This window comes from Mustela nigripes, chromosome 4, assembly GCF_022355385.1.
Source record: "Mustela nigripes isolate SB6536 chromosome 4, MUSNIG.SB6536, whole genome shotgun sequence".
Lineage (NCBI taxonomy): Eukaryota > Metazoa > Chordata > Mammalia > Carnivora > Mustelidae > Mustela > Mustela nigripes.
In genome coordinates, this window is record NC_081560.1 from 94,985,997 (window position 1) to 95,004,160 (window position 18,164).

Below are 18,164 nucleotides of genomic sequence, written 5' to 3' on the forward strand. Positions count from 1 at the left end.
GTAGAGGGAAAGAGAGAATCTTAATCAGGCTCCATGCCCAGCTCAGAGCCCAATGCAGGCCTTGATCTCATGACCCTGAGATCATGACCTGAGCTGAAACAGAGTCAGACACTTAACTGACTGAGCCACCCAGGCACCTCAACACAATTGTATTCTTGAATTTTCCTTTCTTGGAGCAAAGTGTCTCTTGGATCCAACCTTCCTATTCTGTAAGAGACAGTGGTGTCTGTTGTGTGGAGAGCCTAGACATGGCGGGGGGCACAGACCAGCCATCAACACTGATGTCACTGGGGCAGGCCAGATTGTCACTGTTCACTGATGGTTTCCAGGAGATACGTGGTGCCTTCTGCCTCAGGCTTCCCAGGGGAAGGGGATACCCTGAGTTCAGAGTGTAGAAGCTTGGTTCTGTGCACATTACCTGCCCACATTTACTGCACATCTGCTAACATATTACCTTAGATGGGGTCTACGCTATTCGGGGTGTCATTCTGACCCATGACCAACAGAGCTGTTGCACCACTAGAGCTGAGAGTTTCATTCATTCATTTGTTCATTCATTCAATCATTCATTCATTTGTTTTTGAGAGAGAGAGAGTTTGAGGATGGAGGGAGGGGCATAGGGAGAAGAGAGAGAGAATCCTAAGCAGGCTCCATGATCGGCTCAGCAGAGAGCCCCATGCAGGGCTCATCCTATGGCCCTGGGATCATGACCTGAGCTGAAACCAAGAGTCGGACGCTTAACTGACTGAGCCACCCAGGCCCCTGTCCCCCTATCATTTCCTTTGTTCATGGAAAATTCCTTCAGTATGTGGAGAACTGCTGACCTCTCACATGTAGTGTGGGGCGTAATTTATTATTCCCGCACTGGGGCTGTATCCTACGCTAACATACATCTTTCTGGGTTTCTATACTGACCTACCACTGGAATGAAATCATCTTGGGTTATCTGTTTCATTACAAAGGGATATTAGAAAAACTCTGAAAACCTCTGGCAGAGAATGTCCCTCAGCATTTTGTTCATTAAAGGATAATGTTCACTGAAGACGAATATCGGGGCTATTGCTTCCTTTCGTAGACATTTAAACACAAAAGCTAGATTGAAGTCTTCATCAATTTACAATCCTTTTTTCCCTGAGGTTATTCTAACATGGGACCCTATTTTCTTTAACGAATAAAATAGGCTGCTGGGGGTCAGGCTTGGTAAGAATACCAACTTGATACATTTGATTTCCTTTGTCCAAAGATTGTCAGAAGCAATCTCAAACTTAGAGGTTATCTATCAAGCTGTGTGAAAGTTTTAATACGAGATTTTAATGTTAAAATCTGTTTGTAGGAGTGCCTGGGCAGCTCAATGGGTTAAGCCACTGCCTTCGGCTCAGGTCATGGTCTCAGGGTCCTGGGGTTGAGCCCTGCTTTGGGCTTTCTGCTTAGCGGGAAGCCTGCTTTCCCCACTCTCTCTGCCTGATGCTCTGCCGACTTGTGATCTCTCTCTGTCAAATAAAAAAAATCAGTTTGTATATTTTCTAAGTTCATTAGCTCTCCATAAAAGTCCCCTGTATACACCGTTCTCCTGTGGGTGCCCTCCCTGCCTGGGAGCCAAGCCTTCCTCAGCATTGCATAAGATTTCTGATGCCCATCATGTTCTCTGTGTTCCTTCTTTGACCCTCTTTCTATATTCCCCGTGTACCTCTTATATCTGGTGAGCTCCAGCTGTCCATCAGAGTCAAGCACAAACAAGTCTATGGCCACCCTTTGGGAAGATAGAATTATTCTCACTCCATCCCAAGCAACACTTGACCATATTACCATTAACATATCCTGTCACATTGTGTTTCATATTTCATAGGTAAGTTTGCTGGATCACGAGCTATCTGAACCGATACCTAGTAGTTCCTCAATAAATGCTCAACCCCTTCCTCTTATGGGTGAAGAGCTGAAGGCCAGGCCGGTGAAACCCTTGCCTTGGTCACAGAGTGTGGAGTTAGTGGTGACTGTCTTCTCAGTCCCAGCACTCATTCCCTTCCTCCTTCTCTCTAACATCTGTGGGAGGAAGCAAAAGGAACATGCCAGATGTGGTAGGGCTGATGGTCCGACTCACTCAGGTATGGCTTTGGCAGGATGATGCTAAGATTGGATGAGAGAGTGGTCATTGACCTGGCGTACCTATGGCTGAACAACTGGAAACTGTGTGGACATCAGTATCTATTTCTTAGGCTGGTTGGAAAGACTTGGTTTCTCACAGGAATGATACCTCTAAATATGGTTGATATCTTGAATTTCCCATATTGCTTATGAGTATAGATGGTAAAATCTGCAGTGTGTGTGTGTGTGTGTGTGTGTGTGTAGGTTTAAACCCAGGGAATGGACTTATTCTAGCCTTTAGAAGATGAGGTAAAAACATCTTACTGACCCATGTTTAGGAAAGAAAACAATATGGAGGCATGATATTCTTTCTGAAATGACATGCAGCCAGCGTGGAGGGTGCAGATCCAGTTACTGCCTTTGTTCATGGGCTCAGAAGCTTCTCCCAACACATGGCTCCTGTCCAAGAGCCAATGAACAGCTCATGGACAGTCCAGTTACTCAGGAACCAGTTGTAAAAACAGCCCTGAATTCACCTGGTGAAGGCTCTGGGGGACACTAGTGAGTAGACTCTGGGATGATGTGTGCACAGTGGCCATAAAGCATCAAGCAGTTTGAAGGCAGACAGGTTTAAAAATCTGACTCGGAAGGAAAGCTGTTCTGTGTTGGCTCTTTTTATAACTCACTCTGACGGCTTAAAGACTGCTGATAATATAAAGGGAATTAAATGCGTGAAGTGAGAGGTAGAACCCAGGCAAAGTCTTCCTGAATATTGAAACACTGGCTTGGCAGAGACCTCTCAGAAGACTCAAAACATTCTATTTAATTTTCAGAATTCCTTGCTGGGTTACATCATTAAATAAAGAAAGCAGGGGAAAAAGCTGGTCGGGTCACATCCTGATAAAAGCCACTTGGAGTTCATTTTTATGTCAGATCCTTACTTGAAAAATGTCTTGCCTTTCCAAGAGGTGCGGAAGCATAAAGCATACAGAACATTGTGACCTCCTTTATCGGGTGCGGATAACCAACATGCGGGGGTGTGCAAACCATGAGATAGGGCAGGGCGTTTTCTAATAACATAAGTGATTGATAGTGGGCTTGATGTACACAATGGTTCGTAGCATCACTCCCAGATAGGCTGAGATTTTAACCACAGGCTCATCTTCTAGGTCAGGTGGGATGAACTCTGGCTTAGATGTTAGACTCTGGCCTCATCCCATAGCGTCATTGTCATGTGACCTTTTCTGTGCAGATTTCCACAAGGCTGTGCCCACTTGGTGTCTCCATCTGGTTTATAACAAAGCACCACTGAAATGGGTCCTGTTCACCTAAACTCTGAGGTATCGATCGATCTCTCTAGACAATTCTTTTCTCCTACATGTTGATAAAGTATTTTAGCTACTCACAGAACAGCAGGTATTTGGGCTAACAAAACAGACCTAGAGAGGCCACAGGATGCTTTGACTTAATGTGTCTTTAATGCTACTTAAAGACCTAGCCCCACTTTGGTTCAGGAGCCTCGGGCTCCTTTCTGCAGACAATCTACCAAACTACCCACAGCAGTGGATACCATTCATAATAAATGCCAGATCTCTTATGTGTAAGATTTAAGTGGGGCAGTGTCCATTAACTGAGAGCAAATGCAAACGTTTTTACTTGCAGGGCCAACAGAAGGTGTTCTGCTCTGACAGTAGAGGAAAGGGCTCTTCATTCCATTCCAGTGTGAAATCTTGTCCTTAATTTAAAAATGTCACTCCCAGGGGCACCTGAGTAGTTCAGGTCATGATCCCAGGGTCCTGAGATCGAGCCCCGCATCAGGCTCCTGCTCAGCGGGAAGCCTGCTTCTCCCTCTTCCACTCCCCTGGCTTGTGTTCCCACTCTTGCTGTGTCTCTCTCTGTCAAATAAATAAATAAAATCTTAAAATAAAATAAAAATATCACTCCCCTGTCACTCAAATTTAGGCAGCCATTAGGGTCCTGGGTGATGAGTAGTTCTGAAGACAGAAGGACGATCGTACTCTTTCTGTTGTTAAATTCCCACATCCCCAGCTGCCATTACTAACCTGTTCTGCATCTCAGAGACCCCAACGGGGAAGGAATAAACATGGGTGTGAGCATTGCGGAGGCAGGAGAGGCCTTGGGGCCACTGAGCAGTGAGAAGAAACATTTAAATAGATCTCCCACATCTTTAAATGGCTTGTACTGTTTACACAGAAGTTTCGGGGCACCTGGGTGACTCAGTCTGTTAATCATCCATCTTTGGCTTAGGACGTGAACCCAGGGTCCTGGGATCAAGCCCTGGTTCAGGCTTCCTGTTCAGCAGGGAGTCTGTTTCTCCCTCTGCTGCTCCCCCTGCCCTACTCATGTGCTCTCTCCCTCTTTCTCTCTCTCTCAAATAATTAAAATCCTTAAAAATAAATAAATAAATCTAAATCGCATAGAGCTAGTTAGCTGATTGGGGCAGGGCTGTTAAGAGACCAGGAAAACTCATTCCAGCAGAACCCAGATAAACGTATTTCCATGCTGAAGCCGGTGCAAGGAGTTTTATAAGTTAACACGTGCAGATGAACCATTTTTAAAATGTGAACTTTACATGGAGATGTAGAACAGCTAAAAATCATAAGTACGGGGCTGGATGAATTTTTATTGTGATAGTCCATGCACATGGTCTTCCCCCAGGACAGAGACCATGCCGGGACCCAGAAGCCCCCATCATGGACGGTCTCAGTCGAGAAGCGTCCACACGGCAGGGCTCAGTGGGTTAAGTGTCTGCCTTCGGCTCAGGTCATGATCTCAGGGTCCTGGGATTGAGCCCCGCATCGAGCCCCGCACCAGGCTCTCTGCTCAGCAGGGAGCCTGCTTCCTCCTCTCTGCCTGCCTCTCTGCCTGCCTCTCTGCCTACTTGTGATCTCTGTCTGTCAAATAAATAAATAAAATCTTTAAAAAAAAATGGACTCGTACAACCCGATTTGTGTTTCTCTTCTTTTGTTTGGCGTATTGTTTTCCAAGTTTATCTGTGTTGTAGCATGTGTTAGTATTTTGTTTCCATGACTGAACAATGTTCAGTTGAATGAATGTCTCAAATTTTCTCCATCTGTTCCTCAACGGAGGAACATTAGGGCGTTTCTGCTATTTCACTACTCTGGGTCATGCTGTCACAAACGCGGAATGTGTGAGTTTTTTTGTGGCTGTATGTTTTCAGACCTTTTGAGTGGCTAGCTGAGAGTCATCCTGGGTCACATACAGCAGATAATCAGCGGAGCAGCTGAGAACACAAGCTGCTTTTTAAAGCAGCTGCACTATTTTATATCCCTACTGGTAGTGCACTAAGGTTAGAATGTTTCCACGCCCTCCCAATCATGTATTCTGTCCCTTCACACCTAGTAGGTGTGAAGCGGTACTTCACTGTGGGTTTGACTTGCATTTTCCCAATGGCTAGTGGTGCCAATCATATTTTTTTTCTATGCTTATTGACAATTTGTGCATCTTTGGAGGAATCTATATTCAGATACTTTGCCCATTTAAAAAGTTGGGTTACTTGCAATTTTGTTCGTAAGTTGTAGGCATTACTTATGTATTCCAGAACAAGGACATTATTAGATATATGATTTACCAAAAAATCCACCACTTGTATAAGCTGCATTTTTATATTTTGTGGGAGGGTTTAAATTTTTTAAAATTTATTATTACTTTTTGTAGCCTCAATTTTTTATTTATTCCACTAAACATACGAAACATACTCGTTTTGGAGTGGAAGTTAGAGATTCATCTTTTTTTTTTGTTTAAGATTTTATTTATTTACTTGACAGAGACAGAGAGATCACGAGTAGTCAGAGAGGCAGGCAGAGAGAGAGGAAGAAGTAGGCTCCCTGTTGAGCAGAGAGCCCGATGCGGGGCTCGAACCCAGGACCCTGAGATCATGACCTGAGTCAAAGGCAGAGGCTTTAACCCACTGAGCCACCCAGGCACCCCTAGAGATTCATCTTTTGCGTACAACACCCAGTGCTCATTGCAACATGTGGCTCCTTAACGCTCATCCCCCACTCCCCTCCCCTCCAGCAACCCTCAGTTTGTTCTCTATTGTTAAGAGTCTATTTCCTGGTTTTTCTCTCTCTTTTTTCTCTCGATATTCATCTGTTTTGTTTCTTAAATTCCGCATAAGAGTGAAATCAACTGGTTTTTGTCTTTTTCTGACTTTACTTACCATAATACACTCTAGCTCCATCCGTATCATTGTAAATGGCGAGATTTCATTCTTTTCCGCGACTGGGCATACCCCCCACATCTTCTTCACCCATTCATCAGTCCACGGACATTTGGGCTCTGTCCATAGTTTGGCTATTGTGGACATCGCTGCTATAAACATAGGAGCACAGGAGCCCCTTCAAATCAGTATTTCTATATCCTTTGGGTGAAAACCCAGTAGTGAGATGCTGGGTCGTAGGGTAGCTCTATTTTCAACTTCTTGGGGAACCTCCATGCTGTTTCCAGAGCGGCTGTACCAGCTTGCACTCCCACCCAAAGGGAGAAAGGCTTTCCATTTCTCTGCATCCTTGTCAACACCTGTTATTCTTGTGTTGTTGATTTTAGCCGTTCTGACAGGTGTGAGGTGGATTCTCATGGTGCTTTTGTTTTGCATTTCCCTGATGATGAGTGACATTGAGCATCAATTCATGGGTCTGCTGGCCATCTGAGGGTCTTATTTGAAATAGAAAGTCTACTCAGGTCCTCTGCCAATTCTCAGTTGGATTATTTGGATTTTCTGGTATTGAGTTCTAAAAATTCTTTATATATTTTGGATCCTAACCCTTTATTGGATATGTCATTTGCAAGTAGCTTTTCCTATTCACTAGGTTACTTTTTGTTTTGTTCATTGTTTCCTTTGTTGTTGAAAAGCTTTTTATTTTGCTGTAGTCCCAGTAGTTTGGTTTTGCCTTTGTTTCCTTTCCTGTATGTGTCACAGTTTCTTTACTTCTCAAGGACGATATATATGTTTTGTTTATCAAATCATTCATCAGTGAACACTGTTCTATCCGCCATTTGTTGTGAGTAATCAATCCTTCTGTGGGCACAGATGCATGAATTGATGTATGAGTGTATTTGTATTACTGCTTTCAGTTCTTTTGAGTATATACTCAGAAGTAGAATCACTGAATCATATGGTCGATGTTTATTGTTTTTTAGTTTTCTTGTAGAAATGCCATATTGTTTTCCATAGCACCTGCACTATTTGATATTCTAAACAAAAGTGTGCAAGGGCTTCAGTCTTTCTGTATCCTACCAATACTTCTTACTTTTTGTGTCTTTTTTTCATAACCAATTCTTGCCTTGTACAAGAATGAGTGAACAGCTAAACAGGTACAACACGACTGTTATTGTTCAAAAACTGATTGGAACAGAGAAGAAGGAGTAGAACTGTGAAAATAATGTATGAACTTATGAAATTTTAAGAAACTACTAAAACAATATACTTAGGATTTGAAAAGGGAAAGTTCTATAACATGAAGGGGGAAATGTTTCATGACAGAATCCCCCATTGAACTTTAAAGAGAAAAGAATATGGACCTGATATGGACTGTATAAAGGAATAAAAGTACACAGTGGGACACCTGGGTGGCTCGGTTGGGTAAGTGTCTAGCTCTTGGTCTGGCTCAGCTTGTGATCTCAGGGTGGTGAAATCGGGCCCCGTGTCAGAGTCTGCCTGAGATTCTCCCTCCCTCTCTGCCCCTCCTGCTTGTGCTCACTCTCTCTAAAAATAAGTAAATAAATCTTTAAAATAGTACATAGTAGGTCATAGCAGCAGTTTTCTGGTATATTTGTCATTTATAAGAATAGGCTTAAAAGTATCAAATATTAAATTAACAGTGTCATAGATGTACCTTTTCCAAGTATAGATTAAAAGTTAATTGAAGGGGCGCCTGAGTGGCTCAGTTAGTGAAGCCTCTGCCTTCAGCTCAGGTCATGGTCCCAGGGTCCTAGGATTGAGCCCCGTGTTGGGCTCTCTGTTCAGCAGGGAGCCTGCTTCCTCCTCCTCTCTCTCTGCCGATCTCCTCTGCTCATGTTCTCTCTCTCTGTTTCTCTAATAAATAAATGAAATCTTAAAAAAAAAATACAAGTAAAATAAAAATTCATTGAATTGATGAGTAAGCGAGAGGTAGATAACATAGGGAATGGAGAGAGATATTTAATATGTGGTTCTTCGTGTGTCAGAGGCAGACAGCCTAGGAACAACGAAACACAACTCTAGTGGAAGAGTTACTGATGCTGAACTGTGGTCCAGCAGGTCAAGGGTTTGGAAATCCTCCTTCACATCTTTGCAACAGGAAAATAACTGAATAAACCAAAAATAAGCAACTCTTCTTAGATTCGTCAGACCATTGAGGTCACAGAGCACTCTTTAGCCTGCCCACTCAAAGAGGCTGACCAGTAGAGTCACAGCGTCCCAACTCACCAGGGGAACTAGCATCAGTAGGAACCCTTAAGCTCTAACTGATGAGTTGCTACAAGTTCAGTGTGGGCTCCCTTGAGAGATGAAGACACCCAGTGGGCCTGGTCTCGGGCCCGTGCACTTTTGTGAGTTTTATTTCCCAGAGCCTCATGAGGTTGCCACTCTGTTGTAGAAAAATCTCTTGGTGCTTCTCTGGGGGAGAAGAGTAATCATTTTGAAAAATGCCCAAAGACTTCTGTTCTTCCTAATAGGAAATATTTTTACTAGGCCGTAACCAGTGGGTGTTTTAGCAGTGCGTAACCAGCCTGGGGGAAGGGCAACACCCCACACCAGTCCCCGTGAGCCCTTGATGTGGGGGAAGGAAAAGCCCAGCTCAGGTTCGCTAAAATACTGATTTCTTTTCTTTTCCTTTTTAAAAAAATTAAGTTAAATTTTTTTTCAGTGTTCCAAGATTCATTGTTTATGCACCACACCCAGTGCCCCATGCAATCTGTGCCCTCCACAATACCCACCACCAGACTCACCCATCCCCCCACCCCCTCCCCTCCAAAACCCTTAGTTTGTTTCTCAGAGTCCACAGTCTCTCATGGTTCGTCTCCCCCTCCGATTTCCCCAACTCCCTTCTCCTCTCCATCTCCCTATGTCCTCCGTATTATTCCTTATGCTCCACAAGTAAGTGAAACCATATGATAACTGACTCTCTCTGCTTGACTTATTTCACTCAGCATAATCTCCTCCAGTCCCATCCATGTTGATACAAAAGTATTCATCTCAAAACCACATTGAGAGACCACCTTACACCAGTTAGAAGGGCCAAAATCAACAAGACAGTAAACACCGTGTGTTGGAGAGGATGTGGAGAAAGGGGCACCCTCTTACACTGTTGGTGGGAATGCAAGTTGGTGCTGCCACTCTGGAAAACAGTGTGAAGATTCCTTAAGACATTAAAATAAAATACTGATTTGTAAAGATAGGCTTATAGACACTTCCCTTCCACACACCTCTCCCCACCTCTTCAGTAAGTCTTCTGTGTGGTAACAGGGAATCACAGCTAAAAGAAGTGACCTCCAGACCCTGTTTATGATGAAGTCTGCAGGAAGCTCAAAGACAACAGGCGAGATAAAAATAGGACACCTGAGGAGATTTGCCCTCTGATACTTCATCTACAGAAAATGATAATTACAAATTAACTCCAAGCTGGATAAATGTACCTTCACAAGAAAGACACATCTACCTACATTTCTTTTCTTTTCTTTTTTTTTTTTTTAAGACTTACCTATTTATTTCAGAGAGAGAGCATGTGAGTGAGGGGAGGGGCAGACAGAGAGGGAGACAAGCAGATGCCCTGCTGAGTGGGGAGCCCGATGTGGAGCTTCATCCCAGGACACTGAGATCATGACCTGAGTTGACATCAAGAATCAGAGGCTTAACTGACTGAGTCACCCAGGCACCCTGTACCTAAATTTCTTTTTATCTGATAAATAATGTCCAATTTTCCACCAAGAGATTACAAGGCACACTGAAAGACAAAAAACACATTCCATAGAGACAAAATGAGAGTTAAAACCAGACTCTGATATGGCAGATGGTGCAGTATCAGATTGGGAATTTAAAATAACTCTGATTGATGTACTAAGGACTGTAAAAGTAGACATTGTGAAAGAACAAATGGGTAATGTTAGCACAAAGATGGACACTGTTTAAGAAGAAAAATGCTAGGGGCACCTGGGTGGCTCAGTCGTTAAGCTTCTGCCTTCAGCTCAGGTCATGATCCCAGCATCCTGGGATTGAACCCCGCACTGGGCTTCCTGCTTGATGGGAAGCCTGCTTCTCCCTCTCCCACTTCCCCTGCTGTGTTCTCTCTCTGTCAAATAAATAAATAAAATCTTAAAAAAAAAAAGAAGAAAAATGCGAGAAATCAAAAGAAACACAGTCAGAGAGAAGAATGAGAATAAAAAGAATGAGAGAAGGAAGAACGCCCCTGATGAGCTTATCCGTTGACTCGACATGGTGGAGGAAAGAATCAGTGAACTTGCAGATACATTAAGAGAAATAAAAAGAAAAGATGGAACAGAATATCAGGGAATTGTGATAGTTACAACACCTGACGTGCATACATAATGGTGATACCAGCAGGAGTACAAGAGAAAGGGACAGAAGAAATATTTGAATAATGATGGCGTTTTTTCCCCTAAAATGTATGATGGATCACAAAGTGCAGATAAGCATGTTGACAAAACACCAAATAAGAAGAATACCCAAAACCTACACTTAATCATATGATATTCAAGCTGTAAAAAGTCAAAGACTGATTCTTTTTTTTTTTTTTAAGATTTTATTTATTAATTTGACAGATAGGTCACAAGTAGGCAGAGACGCAGACAGAGAGAGAGGAAGGGAAGCAGGCTCCCCGCTGAGCAGAGAGCCCGATTGGGGGCTGGATCCCAGGACGCTAAGATCATGACCTGAGCCGAAGGCAGAGGCTTTAACCCACAGAGACACCCAGATGCCCCTCGAAGACTGATTCTTGAAGGAAGCTGGCATGGGGGAACGATAACTTTACCTACAGAGATAGAGATAAATACGACATTGGATTCTCAGAAACCATGAAAGAAGGAAGACGGGAAGGAATATTAAAGCTTTCAGATGAAAATAACCACACACGAGAATTCTGAATTCAATGAAATTATCTTTCAAAGGTGAAGGAGAAATGAAAACAGAAGGCCTGTGTCACCAGCAGACCTGTCTTGCAAGAAATGTTGAAAGAAGGAAAATAATAGAGGTTGCAAAGTCAGATTTGCATAAAGAATGGATGAGCATTAGAGAAAGCATAATTGAAGACCTTTTACATTTATCATCTCTAATCGATCATGCAAGTAATAGTTTGTTTAAAATAACAGCAACACTGTATTCAGTTCTCGTAGCTTTGGGCTAAGTGACAGGAGTGGTGGTATAATCCTGTGTGGGAAGAGAAGGAGGGATTGAGAACACTCTGTTATTACAATATTTGCACTTTATTAGTATTACTTTTTTGCAAGTGGATTTGGAATGGTTGTGAATGTATATTATGAACTCTGGAACAACCGCAAAAAAATTTAAAAAGAAGTATAATGGATATTCTAAGAGAGGAGAGAAAATGAAATCGCATAGAATGTTCAACTTAAACCAGACAAGGCAGAAAAAGAAAGGGAAGAGAAGCAAGTGGCCCGAATAGAAAGGTGTTTCAAACATAGCAGATGGGGTACCTGAGTGGCTCAGTCAGTTAAGGGTCCAACTCTTGGTCTCGGCTCAGGTCTTGATCTCAGGGTCATGAGAGTGAGCCCCATGTCGGGGTCCACACTCAACACCAAGTATGTCTGGGATTCTTTCCATCCCTCCGCCCTGCCCCCTACTCTCCCACTGCAAATAAGAATAAATAACTAAATAAATAACTAAATGAAATCTTTAAGAAATCCAAATGGCACCTGGCTGGTTCAGTGGGTTAAGCCTCTGCCTTTGGCTCAGGTCATGATCTCAGGGTCCTGGGATCGAGCGCCACATCGGGTTCTCTGCTCAGCAGGGAGCCTGCTTCCTCCTCTCTCTCTGCCTGCCTCTCTGCCTACTTGTGATCTCTGTCTATCAAGTAAATAAATAAAATACTTTTAAAAAGGTTACAAATATCCAAATATGTAATGGGGAAAAGAAAGATCCATCGTGCTAATATTAATTAAAAGAAATTTCGAGGTGCCACATTAATTTGAGATAGAGCAGACTTTAGGGCAAAAAAAAAAAAAAAAAAAGAAAGAAAGAAAATGGTCAGGAGCAAAGGGGGATATTACTGAAGGACAAAGAAGCCAGTTCTCTGCAGGATGTAAGGGCCCCACCATGTCAGAATCTGGGAAGACAGGTGACGGAGCCAAGGGAGAAGAGGTCGCATCTCGCACCAGCCGGGAGACATCAGCATCCCCCTTTCGGTAACTGACAGATCCCACAGGCGGAAAATGGGGTCAGGGTAGAGTTTAACCAAGCAGCCCATTAATCAAATGGACCTGATTGACATTTCTAGAATATTTTACTCAAGAACGGCAGCATGCCCTTTCTTCTCCAGCTCACATGGAAGATCATCAGGATGGACGGCATTCTGGGCGGTAAATCACACCTGAACATTTTTAAAGTAGATGTCGTATAAAATATGCTTTCAGAGGACGATAGAATTAAGTCAGGAATAACAGAGAGACAGCTGGAAAGTCCCCAAATTTTCAGGGATTAAACAATACACTTCTAATTCGCATACGGATCAAAGAGTAAGTTGGGCTCTGTTAAAATAAACAGAAAGTCTACTCTTGAAGAGCCCTTTGAGGGGACAGAACACATGAGCCATAGATGGGGAGAAAATATTTTCAGAAAGTGTATCTGATAAAAAGCTTGTGGCTCCAAAAGATACAAAGAACCCAACAGGAAGAAAATAAATAACCCAAATAGAATATGGTCAGAACGACTGAAGGGATACTTCACCAAAGCAGATGTACAGATCACCCAGGAGAGGACGGGGAACATCGTACGTTGTTACGGAATTGCACACGCATATGGTGAGTATATATACACCCACTGGAATGACTAAAATCCCAAATGCTGACAGTACCAAACGCTGGTGAGGATGGGGAGGAATATGAGCTCTTGTTCACTGGAAATGAATGTGGTAGGGCCACTCCCGAGGACAGTCTGTGACTTTCTTACAAAATGAACCATGACCTTACGATATCATGCAGCCGTCCTGCTCCTGGGTATTCGTACAGATGATCTGAGAACTTCCATGCACAACCGCCCCACCCTCCCTGTAGACTAATGCTTGCAGCAGCGTTATCATCAAATTACGGCAGTGAAATGGTCAAGATTCAGTAGACAAATGAATAAATGCACCGGGGTGCGTCTGAAGTATGGAATATTATTCATCAGTGAGGAATGACTGTCAAGCTATGAGAGGACAGGGAGGAACCTTAAATGCGTTTCACTAATGGAAGAAGGCTCTCCGAAGACCTGTGTGCTGCATGATTCCAGCTCTGCGACCTTCTGGAAAACGCGAAGATACGTGGACAGTATCCATGTATCCAGTGGTTGCCGAGGAGGGGGAGGGCGGGGTGCATGGGGTAGAGCACAGAGGATCTCTAAGGCAATGGAGAGTTCTCTGTGATACTGTTGATACGGGGTTCTGTGAGTGGGACAGAGCAGACAGAAATGCACAGCACCCAGAGTGAGCTCGAATATCAAGTAAGGACCTCAATGAGTAAGTGTCTCACTCTGGGTTCATGCACTGAAACAACAGCACCAGAGCAAAGCGAGAGGGTCACGATGGGGGCGAGATTCTGGGTGAGAGGTGAGGCAGGGTGTGGGAACTTCACGCACTTTCTGTGCAACTTTCCTGTAGACCGAGGCTGCTCTAACAGCCAGAGAACTCTATTCATTACCAAGACGATTACCCCCTTTTCCTTTTTTTTAAATCTTGTTTCTCCCCCTCCTCCTTTTTTAAATCTTTATTTATTTATTTTTTAGTCTTATTTTCCCCCTCTTCCTTCTTTATGTGCTTCTTTTCTCTTGTGCTTCATGGTCACGGAATGAAAAAACGCGGTAGACTTCCAGGTGCGGGACGGAGTTATCGGAACTGGTCCGTTCGTTAATGCGGGCACCGCCATAACACGCGGACTTCTGTTTTATAAAACGGCAGTGGGACTTAAAAAAAAAAAAAATAATAATAACGGCTGTGTGCATGTCTACCATAAAAGGAAAGAGACATGCTGAGTGACAGAAGCCGCTCGTAGCAGTCAGGCCCTATGTTGTTCAGTTTCTGCAAACTGCCCAGAATAGAAAAATCCACAGACACAGAAGCCATTGAGTGGTTGCCAGAGGCTGGGGGGACGGTGGCCATTTTCTGGGTGTGGGGTTTCCTTTTGTGGGGTCAAAAGTGTCACGGACCTGGATGGTGGTGATGGGCCCCAACATCCTGAATGCCCTTTGTACTGCTGACTTTTATACCTTATGATTGCTAAAATGATAAATTTTATATGATGTATATTTTAGCACGATGGAAGATAAAAGATGGTATAGAAAAAAGAAAACAAAACAAAAAACTAATGGAGTAAAATTTTTCCAGAGGCAGTGGTTCAAAACAAAGCCTGACGCTTGTACAGGCCATCCTTGAACAGCTAGGGTCTGATGGTTGCGGGTTCCCGTAGATAGAGATGCTTGCTTTTCGGTAAATCCAGGACTGTGAATGTATTTTCTCTTCCTTATGATTTTCTTAGCAGCCTTTTCTTTTCTTTATTTTATTTTCAGATTTTATTTATTTATTTTAGAGAGAAAGCGAGCACGAGTCAGGGGAGGGACTGAGGGAGAAGCAGATTCCCCACTGAGCAGGGAGCCTGGCACAGGACTCGATCTGTGTCATGACCTGAGCCAAAGGCAGAGGCTTCACCAGCTGAGCCCCCCAGGCGCCCCAGTTCACTTTATTTTAAGGATACAGCATATACTACCTATAACATACAAAATGTGTGTTTGTTATTGATAACACTTTCTGCCAATATAGGCTGTCAGTAGTTCGGTTTTGGGGAGTCACAAGTTATACGTGGATTTTCTCCAGCCTGGCGGTCAGTGCCCCCAACTCCCTGTGTTGTTCAAGGGTCAGAATCTTAACCAAGATGCCCCTGCATATGTTTTCCTTTAACATAAAAACCAATGGTGAACTTCGCATGGATGAACCGGGTCGAAGAAATGGGTGTTTGTCTGGGGAACCGGATTTTCTGGGCTGTACTGTTGTTTCTCTTTGCAGAGAGGTTGTGGATCTGGCTTCAGCGGGTGCCGCCGGCGTTCGCATTGGCTACTGTCCGCAGCAGGACGCCCTGGACGAGCTCCTCACCGGCTGGGAACACCTTCAGTATTACTGCTGCCTCCGGGGGATTCCCAAGCCAAGCATCCCTCACGTAAGACTCCCTGGACTCTTCCAGAAGAGGGTCCCGCTAAGGAACCCTTGGTCAACTCCTCCAGTCCCAACAGAGCTCTCTGACCCCTTGGGAAGGAACCACGATAAACCACATAATGTACCCGAAAGATGTTTCCAATCTGATTACACGGAAGGAAACACAGTAACGGTGTTAATGTGGCATTTAGTCCCTTATTTAAAATAGATGTGAGAGGGGAAGTCGCTTGGGGTTAAAGCTAACATTGTTTGCAACTTTGTCTCCTCTCCAAGCCCGTTTTGCATTTCCCAGGCTGTTACTTTTATTTAGGAGAGAACATCCTAGACCCTCCCTGTGGTTTTCAGAGAAGGGCTCAGGCTGCCTGCGGAATGGGGTGGGTTGCTGGAAGGATTTCCCGGTGAGTGGGCTGACCCCTGCCCACCCAGCTCCTTCCCCGGGTGGCCTCTGGAGGATGGAGAGGTGGCAGACTGCGCCCCTCCTCTGTCTCTGTGGGGCTGGGGGTGGGCACAGTCATGAAAAAGCCAGAGGCAGCTGCCATCCGCCTGCTATGAGCGGGGGTCAGCCAAGCAGAGCTGACAGCCTTGACCGACAGCTCAGAGGACATGCCAAGGGCTAGCCACTGGAAGGGCAGGTGCTGGGGGCACAGCTTTACCTTTTATGCCTCTTGTAGAGATTCTGGAATGCTCTTTGCATTTCTGGATTCTGTACAAGGAACAGGAAAAGTGGCTTATGTGGTGCATTTTCAATGAGATTCTGCAGGAAAGGGAGCATCTCAGAATTCACGGGAGACAAAACTAACAGCCTCACTTTCACTGGCCCATGAAAATTCATTCCATGAGCTGGTGTGTAATGTTTCTTCAGCCTTCATTTCTTATTGATGCTCTGTAACTTAAGCACAAGTAAAACCGAAACCCTCCTCATCCTCGGAGGGCCCCACTTCCTTCCCTGACCTCCCGTCTTCATCAAGCCAAGACAACTGTCCACCTCTAGAGGTCTGCTCATCGTGGTGAAGCAGCCGTTGAAACCCAGGACTGATCAGGAGCTCTGTCTTCAAAAGATGTTTATTTCTGTCAGCTCCCCCGGCTCGTTTCTGATGAAAGAGGCAGATGCTTGGCGTCCACCTTCTGCTGGCCCCTTCGCCAGCCCCCGGGGGAGAAGTTCTGCTTAATAGAGTAGGGCTGCACACTCTGTCACCGGGGCGATCACCTCCTGATTCTTGGCGCACTCACCGGCTCATTTCTCAGAGCTCCTCCGTGAAGGAACGTTGTTTTCCTGGTGCCAGATTCGGAGCTGGCCTCGCTTCTTGCATAGAGCCACAACCATTCTGCAGATGAAACTGCTACATGCTGGGAGCCTTCTGATGGCCACACATGTGTCCCCAGGTGGGGTAGCTCCCTTGACGGCCAGGAGATGCCCATCCCTTTTAGGGAAATAGAGAGCAGGTGTGTCTGTTCGAACGTGCTTATCACTGGCAGCCCAGAAGGGATTATGACAGGCTAACAGGAAAAAATCCTTTTGGCCAACATGTCAGTATTTGCTCTGGGCTAGACGCTATTCTAAGTATTTTACAGAACCACAAGAGGTTGATAAGATGCTCGTTCCCTACTTTGCCAGTGGGGAAGCTGAGACACAGTTGGGCTGGGAAAACTACCTAAGCCCCAGGGTCAGAAGGTGGCAGGGGTTCCTTGGAGATCCGAGTAGCTGTTCTTGATGAAGGCAGAATCTGGATGTGTGCCGCTCCTCGAGTACTGTTCAATTTCTAGTGCCCCAAGGGGCTTGATCTTCCTCTCTGTGCCCCTTTGGTGGCTACGGGAATAGAAGCTATGTGGAGTTGTCTTGTGGCCCCTGGGCTGGGGTGTCCCATTCCACATCTTCCTCAGGGCTGGAACTGTCCCAGCTGAGCCCCGCACCTGCGTTCTCCCAGGACTTGGAGCTGGGGTCTTTTCCTGGCTTATCTTCTGCTCACCCCGGTTCTCTCCTCCAGCTGACCTCTGCCTCTACTCACCTGGGCAGCCCCAGTTGTGTCCTCCATGGTTCTAGAGGAAGCCCCCCCTTGTTCCAGCAGGTAGCCCCTCCTGACAGCCCCTCTGCACCCCTCTCTCCCTTCTTCCTTCCCTCCCTCCCTCAGCACCCAGGCTTCTCTGCGTCCCAGGGTCCCAGCTCATGCACAGCCCAGTCTCTGGTATTTTGCGTATAGTTTTCTTCCTCCTCACAGCCACACACCACCACCACCCCCCTGCCCCGGCCCCAGCCCCTAGCCCTCTGAAGGCCCAGTAAGGTGGGAAAGAGAGGCTGTGTTCATTTGGCCTGAATTCAGGCTTGGCAGGCTGATATAATGGTTTTCAATTATCCCCTGTTGTCCACACTAGATAGTTTTGTGGTGTCCATATTTGAGCTTGAATTCAGTAAACCTTATTTTTTTTTTTTTTTTCTGAAGTTACATCAAGTTATACCAAAATGATTCAGGAGGCAGGGGTGGCATGGTCTGTGATGCTGGAGAAATGGGTAGAGTAATTTAAGGGTTTGTGTCATGCTGGAATCACCGACCCACCGTGCTGCTGGGGATGAGGACTGGGGTTTCTAGAGTGTGGTCTTGCTGGGATAGAAGAAGCCATTCCGCCCCGTGTTCACCTACCAGGGAGAGCCCCCCTCTCCCCACTCCCCACCCCATGTCTCACTACCTC

The 18,164-nt window shown here is 45.0% G+C and overlaps 1 protein-coding gene across 1 annotated transcript in view; it reads left to right on the top strand.

Annotated features, from left to right (window-relative positions):
- ABCA13 (ATP binding cassette subfamily A member 13) overlaps nucleotides 1-18,164 on the top strand; it is a 319,855-nt gene that overhangs the window by 270,067 nt on the left and 31,624 nt on the right. Inside the window, exon 57 of the mRNA XM_059397601.1 lies at nucleotides 15,333-15,483. Coding sequence (XP_059253584.1) covers nucleotides 15,333-15,483 — 151 coding nt within the window. The remainder of the gene's footprint in view (nucleotides 1-15,332; nucleotides 15,484-18,164) is intronic.